This window comes from Hyperolius riggenbachi, chromosome 11, assembly GCF_040937935.1.
Source record: "Hyperolius riggenbachi isolate aHypRig1 chromosome 11, aHypRig1.pri, whole genome shotgun sequence".
Taxonomy (NCBI): domain Eukaryota; kingdom Metazoa; phylum Chordata; class Amphibia; order Anura; family Hyperoliidae; genus Hyperolius; species Hyperolius riggenbachi.
In genome coordinates this window covers 186,039,572-186,061,128 of record NC_090656.1, presented here as the reverse complement: position 1 = coordinate 186,061,128, position 21,557 = coordinate 186,039,572, and the positions used below count along the sequence as shown (strand labels likewise).

Below are 21,557 nucleotides of genomic sequence, written 5' to 3'. Positions count from 1 at the left end.
CAGCATCTAAAATTAAAGTAACGCATATGATAAAAAAACCATGCATGATTCTGTGTACTATATTCTCAAATGCCAAAGCACAGGCCTCTGCTATTCATCGTCCTAATACTGTAGAATGTGCACAATTTTGTTTTACAGTTTATTTTGCTCCAATGGGTCCACTTGAAATCTGAAACCTAAAATGAGGAATTATGAAAGCTGCCACTGCTAAGCTCATTCTGCAAAGCTGCCGATTGCCTGACTGCCAAAGATCTATTTATTGCCATAGCTTGAATTACATATTTACAAGCAGCTAGTATAGGCAGAGTGGAGTAACCTGATCTGCATACTCATCCTGGGAAACTAAACGAATGATATTAAATGGCTGAGGATCAGTAAGACAACCAGAGGCGGCTTTTTTTCTTTTCAAACAATAAGGTCTGTTTTCCACTAAAACACAATTTGATAGTTCTACATTTTCTCTACATTGACTGAGATGCGATTCCACAGCCACCCAACCGGTGTTTACATGTGGCCCATAGACTTTCATAGGGGCAAAATCCTAGTGTTTCTGCCTAGCGTGTTCCTAGCCTGAAAAACGTGTTCAGATAGGCATTTACAGACATACAGCCTTCTCGGACATAATCCACCATGATACTAACAGAGGTGCCACGCTTGTTATAAGTTGGACAGAAGCTGCTCGTTTTACTGTCTGAGGAAGTAGGCTGAGACCCACAAAACACCAATTTTTGGAGTGCAAAAAATCATTTTTGATGACAGTATCACAGATGACTCTACGGGGAGGTAAGTGGTCAAGAGAATCCACATGACAGGAGCACCTGGGGAGAACACTGGAAAGGTGTAATTGTAAAGGGACCTTGAAGTGACAAGAGAAAAGTGTGTGAAGTACATTACCAAGCCTACTTAGAACTAGCCTGTTCATTTCCCGCCCCCCTTGTAAAAGTTAATAATCCAGGGCTCTAAACCACAGTGTCTCTGCAGTTAGGGAAGTCAGAATGCAATGCAACTGATAAGTAGAGGTCATAAAAGCGCCTGCGTAGCTGAGAAACAAGTGCAGGGTACAAACTTTAAACTTACATTTTTAACCTTTAAAATCAAAACAGGACTATGGGATTCCAGGAATGTCCCATTCAGGATAAGGACTGTGGGTACAATTATTTCTCAGTTTCTCTTCACTTCAGGTTTTCTTTAACCAGTCAAGGTGCCCATACATTATTTGAACTTCCATTGAGCGATAAGGCAATCAATGTTATTAGGTGATTAGTGTGGTCGAGCAAAGGTCCACTGACTAGTTGTCCACACACTGAAATCCTAATAGGAAGCTTCATTAGGACCCAGAGGCTTCCCTCTTAGGCAAGTATGTAATTATGTACCAGACCTTCGGCTCAGTACACTTTAAAGCGTATCTGAACTCAGAATGTCCCCTCTGCTCTAAAAGATACACAACAGCATAATAACCTTTAAAAACAAAACATTTCTTTGTTACAGCCGATACAAATCCTAACAAATCTGCAGTTTCTACTTCCTGATTCATGGAAGCAGACAGTTAACCTCCTGTTCTTTCAACTGATTATCTGCCATAGGCAGTCATGTGACACAGGGGAGGGATCCAATTACAACTAGTGATTAGACACAAATGAGGGGGAATTAAACAGGCTAAACTCTAAATACATACAGGGTGCATTTCTCTATGCCAGGGGTAGGGAACCTATGGCTCGGGAGCCAGATGTGGCTCTTTTGATGGCTACATCTGGCTCACAGTTAGGACTTGATTCACAAAGCTACACTGCTCAAGCAGCGCAGCTTAGTGTGGCAGCGCAAGTGACATTTTCAAAAGTAGGCACACTACTGCTGTAGCATGCACTACTAACTTACTCGTGCTACCCTAAAACAAACAGCTGCTCCAATTGTCCCACTCTGGACCCTCTCAGGTCCAGTGACTTTGTAGGACAAGATCCAAGCACTTTGATTGGCCCATAGACTGTCACTTGACACTCAGCCTATTTGGCTAAAGTGCGTAGATCTCGTCCTACAAAGTGAATCAACCCCCAAGTCAACTAGCTCATTGTACAAGCTGTTAGTAGTTATTTCTCCTTTCTGGCTCTTATGGAAAATTGCTGAAACCCAAGAGAAGCAGAAGACATGTCTGACACTTCCGCTGCCCGGTGGTTCAACGTATACACATAACCACGGCAACAGGCGCATGAGCCCTCTGCTTGAAACATATTGTATGGCCCTCACGGAAATGCATTTTAAAATATGTAGCGTTTATGGCTCTCAGCCAAAAAGGATCCTGACCCCTGCTCTATGCTTTTCTTTTGCCCAGTGCATGAGTTCAGGTCCACTTTAAATGGGCCCTGAGGGCTCTTTCACACCAGAGCCCTTTTCCTGCGTTTCAACGCAAAGGCGATTCTTTGCGTTAACCAAGGTAAAATGAAAGTCCATAGACTTTCATCTTACCGTTCACACCCGATGCTGCGTTTCGGTTCGACACACCCGGAAGTGTTGAAACGCCGATAGCCGGCGGTTTCCCGTTGGGTTCAATTAACAGCTACTGCCGCATATTCCCGACGACACGTCCGGGGCTATGCAATGCGTGCAGGAGAACGGCTTCTGCACACGTTGTCTAATGTGAAAGAGGCCTGAACTCACAGCGAGCAGGAAAACAGAGAAATTTCTTTTAAAGATTATGCTGTTGCCATATTTCCTTTTTAACAATACCAGTTGCCTGGCAGCCCTGCTAATCTCTTTGGCTGCAGTAGTGTGAATCACACCAGAAACAAGCATGCATGTAATCTTGTCAGATCTGACAATGTCAGAAATACAGATCTGCTGCATGCTTGTTCAGGGTATATGGCCAATAGTATTAAAATGTAACAGAGATGGGGCTAACACCATAAAATATACATACCTGGGGCTTCCTCCAGCCTGATCACTCCCACGGCATCCACTTCTCGCCCACAACTGGTCCCACCCAAAAAACAAAAAAAATCCGACAGTTGGGGCCAGTTGGCACAGTTCAGCCAGGCGTGCTCACGTCTCTCGCTCCCGTTACCGGGTGCATTCTGCAGGCGCAAAACGCTCAAGGAGATGTGAACATGGCAGGAGCGGCCGAACCACAAATGCATGGTTGGCCCCGGACTGGAGAATTTTCCAGGGCCATTTGCAGAGAAAGGGAGAGCGAGAAGGACACTGGGGGAGCGATCAGGCTGGAGTTATGTACATCTCAGGTTCCCTTTAAAGGAAGATCAGCAGGATGCCAGGCAACCGGTATTGCTTAGAAGGATATAAATATGGCAGCCTCCATATCCCTCTCGTTACAGCTAAAAAAAAACGCAAGACAAAAACAAGAGGACTGTACAATGCATTTCAATTTATTGAAAGTATTCTCTAAAGTGCAGGCTTTGTGCATGAAGGTTAAGCACAGAGGAAGAGTCTGAAATGCAGAGTGGCATACTGAGCGCAGTAATTGATCAGCTCTACAGCAGGCTGACGTCAATGCAAGACCGCCCAGTATGATAGAATAGATACAAGTGTAAACGTTAACACTACAATTAGTGTAAATTATCTCATCATTCCACAAGGAATCAAAATGCCACGAAGCACACGAGGCCCACGCCCATGTGCATCCTGTACACATCTTTGGACTGGTAGAAAAAAATATTCTGTTGGAGATCAGTCACAACAAGAAGTCTTCCCAGAAACTACAAATCTGTCCTTTTGATCTGGGCCTGTTTTAGAGGCCACATATAGGATGGAAGACAAAAATCATGCAGCTGAATATCCGTTACTTGATCCAAAATGTCCTTTATTCAACCTTCGCTCACTGCACTATGGCCGGGGGGCCTTCTGGGATCAGAGAGGCAAAGAATGTCTTGAAGAAGACCCAGGCTGTAGATGTGAATGATTGGGCCTGGAGTGTGGCAGCTGCTGCTTCATTCAACACTTCTTCCCCAACCGCCTGATCATTATCCTGTGGGAGAGACACAAAACACTAAGTCTTCACACACAAGAAGTCCTTGATTCACGAGAATCAGTCACCAATAATTGTAACCTTAAAGGGAACATGAAGTGAGTAAACTTATTTAAGATTAACACATGATGTACCTGCAAATGAATATTACATACTTCCCTCACAGTCAGTGCCTCTCAGAAGCTCGACATTTTCTTCTTACAGTGATTCCTTCAAGTTCTGACAAGATCTTGTCAGAACTGAAATATACCTGTTGCTGTCAGTTATATATCAGCAGCTGTCAGTTACAACTGAATGTGCAAGGTAATGTCCAGGTTTCCCTATGGTTTAAGTGGGTGATATTACAGTTTAACAGTGTGCTGACCAGGAAGCTGTTATGAAGTAATGGCCATTTTTAAAATGGAGGATGGAGAATTAGATTACAGTGGACAAACAGGACGCAGGAGAAGGAGGAAGAGATATGAGTAGACTACACAGGCTGTATGTATGACGTCTTTATGTTTATTTTGAATTTTCAGTTCAGATTCACTGAGACAGACATTGAAGCGGAAAAAAAAATGATATAATGATTTGTATGTGTGGTACAGAACTATAAAAAAAATAAAATATGAGAATATTTGCTTTGCTACTAATGTTCTAGTAATTATCTGTACTACACAACCAATTCATCATAATTTTTTTTGCTTTAGTGTCTCTTTCCATCACACCTGAAGTGAGGAATATGGAGTGATCTATTTCCTTCTTAACAATGCACATCGCCTCCATGTCCTGCTGATCCTCTGCCTCTAATACTTTTAGTCCAGGGGTCGGCAACCCGCGGCTCCGGAGCCGCATGCGGCTCTTTTTCACCTTCACCGCGGCTCCGGTGTCAGTGGCTGCGGCGCGCGTGTGACGTCTGCTGTCGCTGGCCGGCAGCCTATCAGAGAGGCCGCCGGACCAGCGCAGGGCTTCGGGCGGCCATTTTCCCGTAGCCCTGCAGTGTAATGCATTCAGGACGTGACGTAGGAAGAGGATCATGGGAGTTGCGCGCCACAAGGTCGGGACAGGAGGAGATCGTGACAGGAGGTCTTCTGACTAGGTGAGTAAATGGGTTTTTCTTTACAGATCGGCTGAAGGATTGTGCATATGGGGGTCAGATCGGCTGAAGGATTGTGCATATGGGGGTCAGATCGGCTGAAGGATTGTGCATATGGGGGTCAGATCGGCTGAAGGATTGTGCATATGGGGGTCAGATCGGCTGAAGGATTGTGCATATGGGGGTCAGATCGGCTGAAGGATTGTGCATATGGGGGTCAGATCGGCTGAAGGATTGTGCATATGGGGGTCAGATCGGCTGAAGGATTGTGCATATGGGGGTCAGATCGGCTGAAGGATTGTGCATATGGGGGTCAGATCGGCTGAAGGATTGTGCATATGGGGGTCAGATCGGCTGAAGGATTGTGCATATGGGGGTCAGATCGGCTGAAGGATTGTGCATATGGGGGTCAGATCTGCTGAAGGATTGTGCATATGGGGGTCAGATCTGCTGAAGGATTGTGCATATGGGGGTCAGATCTGCTGAAGGATTGTGCATATGGGGGTCAGATCGGCTGAAGGATTGTGCATATGGGGGTCAGATCGGCTGAAGGATTGTGCATATGGGGGTCAGATCTGCTGAAGGATTGTGCATATGGGGGTCAGATCTGCTGAAGGATTGTGCATATGGGGGTCAGATCTGCTGAAGGATTGTGCATATGGGGGTCAGATCTGCTGAAGGATTGTGCATATGGGGGTCAGATCGGCTGAAGGATTGTGCATATGGGTGTCAGATCTGCTGAAGGATTGTGCATATGGGTGTCAGATCTGCTGAAGGATTGTGCATATGGGGGTCAGATCTGCTGAAGGATTGTGCATATGGGGGTCAGATCTGCTGAAGGATTGTGCATATGGGGGTCATATCTGCTGAAGGATTGTGCATATGGGGGTCATATCTGCTGAAGGATTGTGCATATGGGGGTCAGATCTGCTAACGATTTGTGCATATGGGGGTCATATCTGCTAACGATTTGTGCATATGGGGGTCATATCTGCTAACGATTTGTGCATATGGGGGTCATATCTGCTAACGATTTGTGCATATGGGGGTCATATCTGCTAACGATTTGTGCATATGGGGGTCATATCTGCTAACGATTTGGGCATATGGGGGTCATATCTGCTAACGATTTAGGCATATGGGGGGTCATATCTGCTAACGATTTAGACATATGGGGGTCATATCTGCTAACGATTTGGGCATATGGGGGTCATATCTGCTAACGATTTGGGCATATGGTGGTCATATCTGCTAACGATTTGGGCATGTGGGGGTCATATTTGCTAACGATTTGAGCATATGGGGGTCATATCTGCTAACGATTTGTGCCTATGGGGGTCATATCTGCTAACGATTTGTGCCTATGGGGGTCATATCTGCTAACGATTTGTTTTATAATGGTTTTGCGGCTCCCAGTTTTTTTCTCTTTTCGGAAACGGGTCCAAGTGGCTCTTTATGTCTTAAAGGTTGCAGACCCCTGTTTTAGTCAGACACTGAACAAGCATGCAGAAGTTTGACTGCATTTGCCGCACACTTGCTTCAGGTGTGTGATTCGGACATGACGGATCATGAAAGATCTACAGGATGCCAGGCAACTGGTATTTAATGGAAATACGACAGCTTCATATTCCAGAGGTCAGTTGTAAACCCCATTCTTTTAAGCTGAAGTGTAAAGGTGCATACACACACTGTTGACAGTCAGGATCAAGCCTGATCCTGAAGGCAGGGAAAAAGTGCCATACAGATGAGTGTAACGCATGCTGTTGGCTATGGGGACTGGATTACGGCAGCTAGGGTAAGAGAGGGGAATAATGTACTCAGGGGGCTGTTTAAAGATCTGGCATGCTGGATCTTTATAGAGAACCAGAGACAAAAAGAACATAAGGATTTCATACTTACCTGGGCTTCCTCCAGCCTCAGGCAATGGTCGCACTCCTATTGCCGGGATTGTTCTGCACCTGCACAGTTACAAGCCTTAGGTGCATAGTGCTCTAAGCTGCAGGATGACTAAGTACATGTGCAGAAGGCCCTGACTATTGGGGCTTACAGCTTGAGAACTGAGTGTTGCAGACAAGACACCAAGGGAGCCCACACCCAACAGGGGCGGGAGAAAGCCTCAAGTCCTTATGTTCTTTTTGTTTTAGGTTCTCTTTAAAACTTGCTTGGGGACAGACCAAGATGGCCCTGTTTCCTCTAGAGCGCATGTATGTAATGTTACCCTCCTGAAACAGATGGTTGTCCTTTGATTACTTAACCACAGCTTAGGGAGGCTTGACAGACCCAGTAATAGCTATCTATTTTCATAGCCTGACTTCCTACCTTTGCTGATAATGGTCACATAAAGCCTTTTAGCAGGTACACTGACAGTTGTGTGAGAATATTTGCAGTCCCCCCTGTGGTTTATTTTTAATAGCTAGGAATGGGCACAATCTTAAAATGTAAAGTTAGGAAAGAGAAAGTATCTGAGCCAGGAGGGTAGAATTACTGTAAACAGGACGTGGCTGTATCTCCTGGTCAGCTGACACTTTAATGACTAACAGAAAAGGACTGGTCTAGTGATTTGTACCTTATAGCTATATGTATAATTTTCATTTGTTGCTATGTGATTCTGTAACTGCTGCATGGCTACCACACTGGCACGGATGGAAAACTGACCCATATCAGTTTTTAAAAGGCTCAATTTTTAGTCCAATGTGAACTGGGCCTAAAGTCACTCAAATTTCTGCACAATTATAATGCATCTTATCCATCCTGGAGAAGTATTGAAAACAAAATTCTATTAAATTTTCCTGGCCTCTGACTGGGCTAAGCTTTAGTAAAAAACCTCTATGACGGGTATAAAACTCACCTGTAAGTTATTGTTTTGATCCTGTTGATTTCCTGCAGGCTGTGGCTGAGCTACTGCAGCTTCTTGAGGGGGTCTCTGCCTAAAAGGAAACCAGCCAGCTGTGTGTCTGCAATACAAAAAAGCATATTAGTACAAAGCAATATTTCCTACTCATTACTAAACAACTGTATGAAGCATGAAAGAGGAATACCATGAATTTTATTAACGTCACCTTACTCTGTCTTCCCCTCCTCCCACGTCTCCTTAGGGATAACATAATTGCCAAGTGTGACTGGTGGTGCTGTAGTATGGCATACTACTAATGTCAAATGTAGTATGACATTTTCCCTCCTTACTCTCACCATTCAACCCCCCCCCCCCCCCCCTCTCCTTCCAGAACTTGTATGAGCCAAAACCAATTCCGGGTATAACTTTGTTCTTGGTGAAATAAATTATTCTGAACTCCCCAATAACCATCTTCCAAAACACATCGTAGCAGCTTAGAATTTGTTAGGGTGCAGATTACAGTTGTACCTTAATGTGGATTGCCAGTATCCCTCCAGGACAATACTGCAACATAGCAGTCTACAGGAGGGCGAATAGCAGCCTATGCAGGAAGGGAAGAGGACCAAGCTCCACCCTCTCCTGTAAGTATGATATTTCAGAAGGGACAGCTTATGACATTTCCTTGCATTAATGCAGAATCTCACATGTAGAATGGAGAGGTGAGAGTGGATGCCAGCCTACTGCAATGGGCTTTATACCTCTGGTGTCCTAAATGTAGCAACAGGCCTGCATGTGACCCTCTAACATTTGCTATGAGGCACCCACTCAAAGGGCCTGCTATAGAATTCAAAGTAAAGGTAGACACACACACTATACACAACTATGCTAAGAGTCAAGCGCATGTAAAGGTGCCCAAGAGGTCATTTAAAGTAAGTGACCCCTGAGTGCATCGTTCTCCAAACCCCTCCTGCCAGAAGGTGTTCTGTGTCCACATGCCTCTCCTCCTCTCTAGAACCGGATGCTTAGCTCTGCTGTAAGAGTAAGGCACCTGCTCTGCTGCGTAGTCCAAATCACTATCCTTTTAGCTTTGGTGTCATAAATGTGCAGCATGCAGTCCAGATTTGCACCAAGGCAAGCCCCGTTACAGATAAGCAGAATTTCCCCATGCAGCTCACATGCAGGGAAACGCAAATCTATAGTGGAAACGGGTACTTATTCAATTATGCCTATACAATGTAGATTCCCACACTTTTTGCATGCTTTTGTCAGCTCAGAGAGAGTAGGAAGCCACTTACAGGTACATAACGATCATAGCACCGAGGACCATCATGAACCGGCTCAGACTGGAATAGAAGTACAGGATACTGAGGAAGATTGAAAAGCGTGCGGCAGTGTACACCCAGTCCAACCAGTCTCTGTTTACATCCTCCTCTTCCTCCACCAAGCCGCCCTGTGCATTCATGCGCAGATTCTGATTGGCTACCGGATTCACTGGGGCTTGAACTTCAGGGTTAGGAGCTTGGTTGGCTGCAGGGAAAGGATGAGGAAGAGGATCTGGTGCAGCAGGTGGAACAACCGGTATTTCCTGTCGTCGCTGAGAGGGGAGTGTGGTGGCAGCAGCTGCAGCATAGCTGAGGGATAGAAAAACACAAAACTTTCCATAAACAATGCAACTCACAGGGAACATACAAATCATTACAAAAGGCCTGTCATATGGAGAGCATCCAGGACTATTCTGTGAGTGAAGTCAGCAACCACTGAAACCACTGCAGATGTATAATCCTCTCTGCTAACAATTCCTAAGAATAGCAGAAGAAGCCTCCAAGGACCGGTGTTCCAACATTTTAGCATACCCGACAAAATAGCATACAAATGCTACTGAGCATGTGCAAAGTCATGCAGCTCATACATCAACCCCATAATGCCCATCAGCAGCATTAACCTTTGCAACCCCAGTTAGCTTCCTGGGTGCTGATGTGCAATCTCCACTATCCAAGTGGACATAGAGATAGAATAAAAAGTTGTCCAAGCGAAGCGAGGACCGAGTCCGCAGCCCAGCGAGCGGGCAAGGGGACACTGATTCTACTAAAAAGGAGTACATCACTTTAAATGTATGCCGTTTTGTCAATGTATGCTAGTTAGTTGGAACACCGGCACCACACAAAGTATTCAATAGCTCAGTGAATTTTTATTGCAGCATGTAGCAATAAAGAGCAACGACCACCCGCTGTTTCGGCCTGTTGGCCTTTGTCAAGTTGCAATAATAGCAGAAGAATCATGTTTTACATGGCTCAACACAAATGCCTGCCTTACTTAATACCATATAAATTTAGGTAAAGTGACTCCTACTAAAAAGAAAATCCACTAAACCGTGCGCATCATTCTATCTGCTGATAACAGCCCAAAATGCTATAGTTACATAAGCAAAGGGGCGGCGGCCAGTTTCTGAGAGAGATATTCCTGTTCACTAAGGGCTCTTTCATATTAGAGGCTGCAGTAGGAAAGACTAAAAGGCTGCCTTTTGCTGTCAGCGTTTTGGTGCTTTTTGAAGGTGTTTTTATGCTTTTCCACGCCAATACATAGCATTTTCAAAGAGTTTTAAAGCTCTGAAAACGTCTTTTTTATTGAATTCTGGGGATTTTTTTCAGCGGTGAAACGTTTTAAAAAGCTGCAGCTTGCGGTTTCCATTGACTATCATTGAAACGCGAAACGCCACGGTCGGCCCTGAAAAGGCGCCGGGGAGCTTTAAAATGCAACGCTCAAAAAGGCATCGTTAAGTGTGATAGGTAAAAATGGAAAATGCAAACTATGGCCGTGGCGGTAAAACGATGAAAAAAGCCTCTAGTGTGAATATGCCCCAAGAGGCTCCGACAACAATAGCCTTGCCTCATGTATGGTTCTTGTTTTGGGTATGGCTTCAAAAAACAAAAAAGTGGCCATTTTAAATGGTTTTGGAAAGGAAATCCACAAGACATCGTACTGGTCAATCTAAGACTTTGTAGATTAGAAGCTCCCTCCCATGATGTGTCTAAGGGGAGAGAAGAGACCGTAATCGCACCATAGAAAGGCAGGAGTAGCTTCATCAGCAGTCGAGTCGAATGCTGCAAGTGATGTTCTCCCAGGTTAAAAGCATATCGCTAGCGGCGTTCGATTTGACGGCTGGGGCGCACCCAAACGACTGAAATTTTCCATAATGCACAAATGCCCGGAATCAACAGATTTCAGCCAAAAATATGTTGATTGAGAATAGTTTGCAGCATCAATTTCTAGTGAATTCGATCAAATCAGCCGAACATCAATGCAAAAAACAAAACAAATGTATGGCCACCTTTAGGTCACCCAAAATAACGGACGTCTCAGGCCCATTCCAGAGTGTGTTCTGATGTAACGCTAGCAGCAGCCTGGTCATTGGAAACTTCCAACTATTACTTGTTGCTTTTCACTTCTTGTAATTTCCTTGCACTTCATAGGGCAGAAAAGGCTGCCCAGGATATTAGATGCTCAAAGTCACTAAGGCTTGTTTGGCGTAACCAAAATTGTAGGTGTGTACTGGGCCTAAGACAACTCCAACACTAGAATTGTCCTAAAGACCTATGCATTGCTTTTTACAACAATCTATAGGTAGGCTCCATAACTAGCTGTAATTCATAGGCAACAGAAGAGTTACGACAATCTTAAAATGTTGGCATTTGTCTAGGAAGTCAATCATAAAGAACAATACAAAACTTACTACTGCATGTAGTACTGTCTGGCATACATCTGCTGCAACCACAGGAGCTGCTGGGGGCTGTACATGGAGTAAGCAGAGAAGGATGGATTCACTGCTGGAGGGCTGTAAAGAGAACACATTCAGTATACAGGGAGTATATTATATATATAGTAGTTATTTTCAGATAACTCATGTTTCACTTTGAAAGTATGAGTCACAAGTACCTGGGTGTGTTGACCTGTGTTGATGGAACATTCTGAGAAACATTCCGCTGTCTGATTCCGCTTGTCTCGGGGGTGGTATGTTGTGCTGTGCTACCTGCACTGCTGGGTTGTTGCGACTTGCATTCTGGAGTCTATAAATAGGATAAACATGCAGGTATGTTACAGAAATCACCCAGCAACAGCACAATACTAGTGTCCTATAGTAACTCCTAATGTTTACACTCAAAGGAACTAAATCAAATGCCAACAATCTAAGAAAACAACAATGTTGTATAATTTAACATGACAAAGTGAGTGCGCACCTTAACTTTGTGCCTGTTATAACTGACCCATATACATGTGCGGGGCAATATCCAGATGAAACAGATATGCAATAAAACTCGAATAAGAACTCTAATAAGAACAGAATTCAGTAGCAACGCCACTATATCCAACGTAAAAACGACCAAAACTTTTTATCCAGGCTTCTTAAAAATCAGAACAGCTGGTCGACCCTCCTCCGCACCTCGTTTACTGCTGCTTGTAATGATGAGTATTCTCTTTACTATGCTGTTCTGATTTTAAGAAGCCTGGATTAAAACATTTTGAAGTTTTTACATTGCATATAGCGTTGTAGGTCCTGGATTCTGTACCTATTTGAGTTTGAATGTTGCATAATGCTCTGAAGCAACTATTTCACAGATTTCACAAGTGCAGTGTAAACAAACTTAGTTTCAAATCCACTCAAGCCATATTTATGTAAAGCTAAAAGCAGATACTCTCCCCCCACCCCCCCCATAAAGGGAAGGCTCTGGATCCTACTGAGTACTGTGCAGGAGCGAGTGTAGTACGGAGCCACTCATCTTTGGGAGCACTTAGGGTCCCCAAAGGCATATTCGACTAGTTGATGGAAGATGTGGAATGGTGGTGACAGCACTGGAACAAGCCTTTAGATTTACCCTACACAAGTGGGGATCAGTTATTTACTTGCTACCCATTTATGGACCCTAAATGCCTGATTCCTTTATAGGACTAATCCAGCCTTAGACTGAAGATTGCGTTGACTGGTATGCGTAGGGTATGGACAGTCAGGTTGGGGGGGGGGGGGATGGTGTCACAATTAAGACTGTTGCTAACAAGCCTAAAGCCGCATCTACACGAGTAGATGCGGCTCGATTGATAAGATCCGACAGGACGGATCTCCGCACCGCCGATTCCCTGCTCGCTCCCCACGAGGGGACAATGGCAGGGAATCGAGCGGAAGATAAGCGGCACCGGCGGGGACGAGCGGGGAATCGAATGCAGCGAGCGGAGACGCGACGGGCACGCGGAAGAGGCGATCCGGCGGCTAATCGAGCCGCCGGATCCCAGCCTCATCTACCCGTGTAGATGAGGCTTTAGAGTTTCTTAACATAAATTCCTGGATGTACTAACAGTCCAGAGGTTCAGTTTACATAGCAACAGAGCGCGTCTGTTCAGGCCGCCTAGCAATGTTGCCTGAGGGATCGAGTCCTGATCCCCAATGGGCGACGTCAAAGATGTATGCACACCTTAAAGGATACCCGAAGTGACATGTGACATGATGAGATAGACGTGTATGTACAGTGCCTAACACACAAATAACTATGCTGTGTTCCGTTTTGTCTTTCTCTGCCTGAAAGTTAAATATCAGGTATGTAAGTGGCTGACTCAGACAGGAAGTGACTACAGTGCGACCCTCCCTGATAAGTGTTATATAGTTAGAATTTCTTATCAGTGAGGGTCATACTGTAGTCACTTCCTGAGTCAGCCACTTACATACCTGATATTTAACCCTTTCAGGCAGAAAGAAAAAAAGGAACACAGCATAGTTATTTGTGTGCTAGGCACTGTACATACACATGTCTATCTCATGTCACTTCGGGTATCCTTTAAACCAACTGCAGCAAATCATCACTCCAGCAGTTATATAAAGTATTAACAGACGTGTGACCACAAGTTACCTGACTGGGCAGAGGGTTCCTCATAGAACACACAAGGTGAATCACATGTCTGTTCTCCTGAAATGCAAATACAACATTTACATAAGGCCAGTGACCACCAATGAGGACGATGCACATCATGACTTCTTTAATAATTAACAATAAGCTGCGCTCTGATATTTACCTTGGATAGGACCTCACTAAGCTTCAGATGGTCAGGGAGCAGCTTTCCCGAGTAAATCAGCCTTTGGTCTTGTTCCATCTGAAGAAGAAATACCTCCACATTAGTAACAGCTTACATACTGAGGAATGTGAGGCCTGTCAGAGGGTAAAAACAGCTGGAGATCGCATACACTGCAGAAAGCATACTGTAACTACGAGAAGACCATTAGCCTAGAGGAAAGCCTCGCAGTAAGAATACACCGAGCAGCCTAACCGCCTTAATCTGCTGCATTCATTTTGCATCTTAGCAAGCCTAAGCGGGTCCCTGACATGTTAGGAAAATGTAACAGGGACCCAAGTGCATACCCCCCCCCCCCTTCCGCTGGCTGCTGTCCATCTATATTGCAGCAGTACATGGATGACTCAAGCCAGGATATCCAGTAGATGATTTTGAGGCCCCCTTTCCACTAGTAGCATTTTATAATCCCATGTGGATCGTAAAACACTAGGTACCTAAAAACTAATGGAATCCATGGAAAATATTTCCATTAGTGTGCTGCATTTGCAACAGAATTTTTCCCAACAGAAATCCTTGTGCCTATGGAGTTTGTGTGCTTGAGCTCCTATAATTCAGCTCATGTATTCTGTTAAAGTGTACCAAAGACGAAAAAAAAAAAGGTGTCATACATACCTTGGGCTTCCTCCAGCCCCATGCGCACGGATTGCTCCCACACCACTGTCCTCTGCCTGCAGCTCCTGTATCAGGTTGGTTAGTTCTGCCAGGCTGTGCAAGAGGAATTGCACTCTATGTACCTCTCAGACGGCCACGCACGTACCTTGCACAGACTGACCGCGACTGGCAGAACGGGACCAGATACCAAAGCTGCAGGCAGCGGAGGACGGTGGTGTGGGAGCGATCCGTGCGCATGGGCTGGAGGAAGTCCCAGGTATGTATAAAACTAATTTCATCTCTGGTTTCCTTTAAGTGTTCAACGTCATATTTAGGCGACATGAGATCTGAAAATCGGGAAATATTTCTGCTGGTTCCCATCTGTACAGTTTCTCAGTGATACCAAGTGACATCACTTCTGCACTTTTTTCCCAACCCAGCTCAGTTTACAGGAAGTAAGACCTCAGCTCTGCTAACATGACATAGTATTTAGGTCTTAAAGAGACTGAAACAAGTCTAAATTCACTTTTTTAACTTGCAGCCATGTTAAGCATTATAAGCCCTGCTAAACCACTGCTATCCCGCAGCAAAACGAGTGGTTCATACCCCCCAAATCCCCTCTGCTGTGTCCGGCGAGCGCTTCCTCAGAGGCTGAGCTTATGGCTGTAGCTCTGCCTCTTGGCGCGTCAATCCCCGCTGATCGCCGCCTCTCCCCAGCCTTCTCAATCTTCCTTCACAGCGAGGGGCGGGGAGAGGCGGAGATACACGTGGCGATTGACGCCCATGGAGGCAGAGCTGCACCTGAAAGCTCTGCCTCCATGAGCAGCAAAATCCACGACCAAGAAAGTCGTGGATTTTGCAGAGGCGATTTGGGGGTTTAAACCCCTGGTTTTGCCGCGGGATAGCGGCAGTTTAGCAGGGCTTATAGTGCTTAACTACGAATTAAAAAAGTGAACTTAGACTCGCTTCAGAGTCTCTTTAAAAGGACAACTGAAGTGAGAGGTAAATTGAGGCTGCCATATGTATATCCTTTTAAGCAATACCAGTTGCCTGGCTGATCCTCTGCCTCTAATACTTTTAGCTATAGACCCTGAACAAGCATACGGCAGATCAGGTGTTTGACAAGATTAGCTGCATGCTTGTTTCTGGTGTTATTCATACACTACTGCAGCCAAATAGATCAGCAGGGCTGCCAGACAACTGGTATTGATTAAAAGGATATAAATATGGCAGCCTCCATATCCCTCTCACTACAGTTATCCTTTAAGCTTGTATGGCTAACTTCAGCAAGCCCGACTACACAACCAATTTTTTTTAACTGGAGAGTTCAGTCACTTATAATTCACACAAACCTATATGATTGCTTTTACAACTTGCCTTCCTCAATTTGTGGGTTGAGTTTACATGGACGTGAATGCAAACACAGGCATTTGCATGACTACTTCCTGCACACGTGTGCGGTCCTCGTAGCTGGAAATACTGGTTCTATGCCGGATGCACCTGGTACTGTTTCTTGTAACAGCAAATATGCCGTTAACATGTACCCTATCAAGGTTATCAGAACTTGTAAACACTACTGTTTAATGTGCACCTGTTTGTTTCCCAAGGGAACTAAATAAAGGGGATAGTGTGTGTTTGCCTTGAATTCTGCTGGGGAGCATGGGCCCTCCTCCACTACATTCCAGCAGTCTTCAGACTTGCAGCTAAGCCAGTTAGAAGACAGAGAAGATCAGTAACAACTGGCAGTATGCCAGATTAGGGAGAGGAGTAGTCTCCACATAATCTGCAGCACAGAGCTCTACAGCAAAACTACGCACACACAATAAGCTCTTCATACCTTAAGGATACCTGAGGTGTCATGTGACATGATGAGAGACATGTGTATGTACAATGCCTAGCACACAACTATGCTGCGTTCCTTTTTTCTTTCTCTGCCTGTAAGAGTTAAACATCAGGTATGCAAAGTGACAGTCGGAGTCAGGAATGGGTCAAACTACAGTGTGACCCCTCACTGATGAGAAATTACAACTATAAAACATTTTCCTAGCAGAAAATGGCATCTGAGAGCAGGAAATAGATAAAAAGGGTCTATAGTTCATATATTTTAGCTCTGGCATACTTCAAGGAATAAGTCAAGGAATGTGCCATTGAGCAAAAACAGTAAAAACTTAAAAAGTAGGTTTAAATATAAAATAAAAATGGAATATCTGAAAAAAAGTGTTCTGCCATCAGTAATATCTGAGCAACAACTGAAATAAGCTTGATTCTTGTCAGAAACATCTGATCTGCATGCTTGTTCTGTGTCTATAGCTAAAAGTATTTGAGGCAGATGTGCATTGTTTAAAAGGAAATACAGCAGCCTTCATACCGCTCTCAGTCAAATGCTGCAAAGTATGAGTCCAAAGCTGCCCCCCCACACTCCAGAAGGATATCAGCCAAAGCAGTCTTTCAGCACCATTGGATAAGAATCTTGTGTGTACAGGTGTCCCACAACTTCTTCGGGGATTCTGTACCCAAGATCTCTAAATGACACGGACGGACAATTGTACTGCAATCGCATTTACTTCACCCTCTGAAAACAGCTTGGGCATGCGCTGCATCATTGCTCCATCCCCTCCAAACCATATATAGCCAAGCCAGTGTTAGCACTCATCCACAGTTTCCCTCATTATGCCCATTTTCGCCCCAATACTGACAACCCTGATTGTGTGTGTGCACCTGTACTTTTCTATGCTTGTCATGTCCTTTTTCTGTGAAACCACTTAAAGAGAACCAGAGACGAAGCACCCTCATGTATTTTATTACATTTATCAGTGGGAACATGACAGTAAACACCTACCCTGCTTTTAGTTTTATTCTTCTCAGTCTAATCTATCTGTTATCAACTGTGATAAGAATCCACCGACTATTCAGTCGAGGTTTGACCTGGAATCATTATAGCTGAGTCACTCTTCTGTGGATTCTTTTCAAGCCCAAGCCTTCCCCCTCCTGGCTCAAATTTCATGCTTTACATACTGAGAGCTGTGATGACATAAGAGGGGCTGCTGCTGCAGGAAAAATCTCTGTCTAACAGACAAGTGTGGCTGTGTGATCTGTGTGCTCTGTCTGTGCAGCCTGTCATTATCTACTGTATGCAGTTTCATTACTATGAGAGACACTTCCTACAGGCAGCCACAAAGCATACCAGAATATGAAGTTGAAAGCACACAGATGAAAGCCTACAGCAGCCCTGCTTGTCTATAGTCTCATATAGCCTAGACAGCACATCCAGAACACCTCATAACCTGGAAGCAGAAGGAATATGAGCCGGCGGCCATATTGGATATTTCCTGGAGCAATAATGGATAAAAAGCACTCAAAAAGGCACACCAGAGTGGCGAAATTATCGGGTAGAGCATTTATTCTTTACAAGCTATCAACTGATATGTTTATTTTGTGTGAATCGTTCATCTCTGGTTCCCTTTAATGATTCTATTTCCTGTTATTAGGCTGTCAGCTCTAATGCATTTCCATACTGTGGTCCAATGCACACAGTATTAGGCCTATGTAGAAATGTTTGCATTTTACAGCTTGCCCTTGTCACACACACACCCTCACAATCTTATCTAACTGCCGACACTGTCAGCTCTGCAGAGTCCAAGTACACAAATAAGACAGTGTCAATACTGTACATACTCTAGGAACTTCAAAAACAAACTGTCCTCTAAATGGTGAGGGCTGCATATTTCCATATGAAACTTTGCAAACTGTAAACAACTTCTAGCCTTCACTAGCCAATAAAATAAGGACAGTACTAAGTGTTGCATGCTATGGCTTGTATCGGATTTGAAACAATGCAAAGAAAATCCAGCATTTCCATTTTGTAGAGAAAACACAGAACAAAGCCAGTTAATGGAAATAGAATTTGGTGACGTTAATAGTCACTAAATTACAACACTGACAGCCAAGGGAATTGCATTAAGCAATAGGATGTTCCTATTCAGGCTAGGTTAATTAGTAGTTAAGCAAGTGATAGATCCAAGATAATTACTGGCTATGAGAAGTAACTGAACCTAATTAACTCCGCTATATTTATCAAACTGATAACGTGACAATGAAGTCTGTCGCAATATCTGGCAATCCTAACACAGAGGAGGAGATTCAGTACTCAGAGAAACATTGTGATGTGTACCCACTGAGGAATTATGGGACAAGAATGATTATCCCAGGCACCAAGAGGCAATCATTACCTATCCAAAAGTCAGAATAATAAATCATAATAAAGTATATAAAGTTTAGGATTCTGGGAGGAATTTTTTTTTAAATTTGCCTAAGTGATACCAAATTGAAAACAATGAATTTTCAAAACCCTGTTGGACAGAAAACCAAAGCAGCCACAAGCAAACGATAGCTGCAAGCTCTTTATCGAGTGGCAGTTGTGTGTAGTTATCGGTTTCCTGACATTTGTGGCTTCGATTTGCTGGCAGCCAGCAGGGCCAGGCTGCTAGAATGTTCACCCAGCTGATGCAGGAGAGCAGTTGACAGGAGGTGAATTCTGCCTGTCAGCTGCCAGTCTGAAACAAGCCCAACATTAGTTTTATACCAGTTTTTGAGCAGAGAACTGTTGCGACACACCTTCCTATGTAGAAGAGGAAGTCACGATGGGCAAATGAAACTGCCAATTACCTGGGAAGCACCAAGCTGATGAGTTGACAGCTGCTGGTTTATTAATCAGTGATTATTGCCTTTGAAGTGCACACTGCGGCCTTCTCCATGGATGGAGAGTAGTACATTTAAAGTAAAGGTCCAAGCCTGCGCAGTATCATCCTGGCGACATCAGCCGGACCACGTGACCCGCGCGGTGGAGCTCAGAAGACGCCGACCCGGAACTCGTCCTGCAGCAGAGAAGACCGGGAGCTGCGGCGAGGGCACAGGACGGCAGACACGGGCTGGAGGAAGCCCCAGGTAAGTGGATTTTTTTTTTTATCTTGGATGTTTCCTTTAAGCCTTCACTAAGCAGTAGCTCATATTTTCCAGCTGTTAAAAGTGGAGTACCCCTTTAACATGAACCTGTCACTTTCTCCCATATAATGAAAAACTAATTTATGCTAACATGTGTTAGGTTTGTTTGACTATGCATGTCTTACTTTTCCAAATTGGATTAGCCCTGGGCAAAGTTCAAGTTCAGCCCCTGCTAATTGAAGATTCTGTAGAGCAAAACATTTACAACGGGTTGACTACAACTAGTGCTGACAATTCAGTTGGAAAAAGTTCTCCTACATTTGTACATGTACAACCACTTATTTGACCTCAAACTTTATAGGATAAAAATCCACTTTAGAACTAGAAAGCATTCAATGCAGCAGTGCAAAGCTTATCTTTATTATCGTTTTCTCAGAAAGAGCAAAGTAGTTTGGCATATAAAAAAACATCTTTCTAAATTCATCTCATATGTCATGTTTCACAAACGGTTCATGCTTGAGCCCAAAAACTGATCCACAATGGACTTGTCAACAGATCTAACGTAAACATTAGATCGATTCAGCTCTGTGCCTGACAAGTCCTTTCTACATTGCAGTGCTGAAAGTCCTGACCTACACAACTTTTCTGGACACAGGACAAAGGTCAAACATGTCATAACAACATAGGATCCATGGAGTTTCATTCCGTGGATGTTGACCTTGCATGCGCCATTATGCACTGCACTTAACGCTATAGTTTGAACCAAGCTTAACGTACTATAGGTTGCCACACATTACACAACCTTTATAGTACACATCTGTCCAATTTCTGCAAAAAGATGTAATATGTACGGTGCCCACTAACAGTATAAATTACAGAAAAGAATTGCCTGCGCTGAATCAAACTGTCAGAAAAAAACCTCATTGACGTCCTAAACAGATCGCAAACTATTCTAATTGGTTTGTTGATGGTGAAACAATCAACGTATTGCTGCGTTTCAGATCACATTCATACGATCGCTTAAGCAATTCTTCATGGAAAGTTGTAGTCAGTGGGTACCTTACAAGGAAAAACGCTTGATATCCCATGAAGACGTTTCAGATAGTCATATTAAGCTGGCCACTATCCATACAATTGTAATTGTACAATCTTACAGCTGTCATTTAGCTTGAGCAAGCAGTTCAAAGTACTTTCAAGCCAATATTTTGGTCTTTCTGCTACATAGATATGGTAAGAAATGCACAGGTAAATAAATTGGGGAGACGTGGGGAGACTGGGCCAGTGTGGATGATATAACAGGCTTCAATAACAACAAGGCCTAAAGATTATCAGTGGATCAGATAAGAAGAAGGATAATTTCAGAAATGCCCTCTAATTACGCCCCTCCCAGCATGCTGCGACTAGTGGTTCACCAGCAGCAGGAATCCACTCTGCCCTCAGGAATGTTATGATGCAATAGGGTGCCCCTCCCTCCAGTAATAATCCCCTCCCGACTATCCCCCCCTCGTCCTTACCGGCTGTCCCGGCAGCTCCCGCCGCAGCTGGCTCTTCAGCTCCCGCACAGAGCAGCCCCGAGGGGCCTGCACTTCCTTCTCCTCCTGCCTCAGGCTGGGGCTCCTGATCAACAGAGTCACTTCTCCGTCCGCCATGTTTGCAGCTCGGGAACACGCCACTTCCGGCCTCCTCACAGCTAAGCTATTCTGTCTGGCCACAGCCGCGCGCCGCCGCTCTGCGCTTTATATAGTCGTTCTGCGCTCACCAAAACACCGTGTGGCTGCCTGTGATTGGCCGCGCCTGGTACTCGTGTCCACACGTGTGCCAATCAGTGCGCCGAAATGTGACAGCGGGCGGGGCGTACCTGATGTAATCCTCTGAGAGTCGCTCGCAGAAAATTCCCGAGCAGCTGGGACGTACGTGGGTGGGCAGCAGGGGGCGCGTTAGGGGAGACTGAACAGCTTGCAGATGGGTGGATAGTGCGGGGACTCTGGTGGGCACAGCTGCCTGGACATGGCTGGACAATGGGAGACACT

The 21,557-nt window shown here is 44.6% G+C and overlaps 1 protein-coding gene across 1 annotated transcript; it reads right to left on the bottom strand.

Annotated features, from left to right (window-relative positions):
• Positions 1-3,353: 3,353 nt before the first annotated feature.
• HERPUD1 (homocysteine inducible ER protein with ubiquitin like domain 1) lies at positions 3,354-21,256 on the bottom strand. Its single transcript, XM_068261500.1, has 8 exons — positions 21,042-21,256; positions 13,939-14,016; positions 13,776-13,832; positions 11,815-11,945; positions 11,612-11,713; positions 9,177-9,512; positions 7,897-8,002; positions 3,354-3,973 (listed from the first exon to the last, which is right to left on the bottom strand). Exons 1-8 carry the CDS (start codon positions 21,174-21,176, stop codon positions 3,824-3,826), a joined length of 1,095 nt encoding a protein of 364 aa, XP_068117601.1. The 5' UTR covers positions 21,177-21,256; the 3' UTR covers positions 3,354-3,823.
• Between the last annotated feature and the right edge of the window lie 301 nt (positions 21,257-21,557).

Excerpts from the sequence above, each read along its gene's own strand:
- HERPUD1 (XM_068261500.1), bottom strand. The coding sequence starts at position 21,176 with ATGGCGGACGGAGAAGTGACTCTGTTGATCAGGAGCCCCAGCCTGAGG. Across the intron at positions 13,833-13,938 it reads TTAGTGAGGTCCTATCCAAG|GAGAACAGACATGTGATTCA; the intron begins GTAAATATCAGA and ends TTTGCATTTCAG. Across the intron at positions 11,946-13,775 it reads GGAACCCTCTGCCCAGTCAG|ACTCCAGAATGCAAGTCGCA; the intron begins GTAACTTGTGGT and ends TCCTATTTATAG.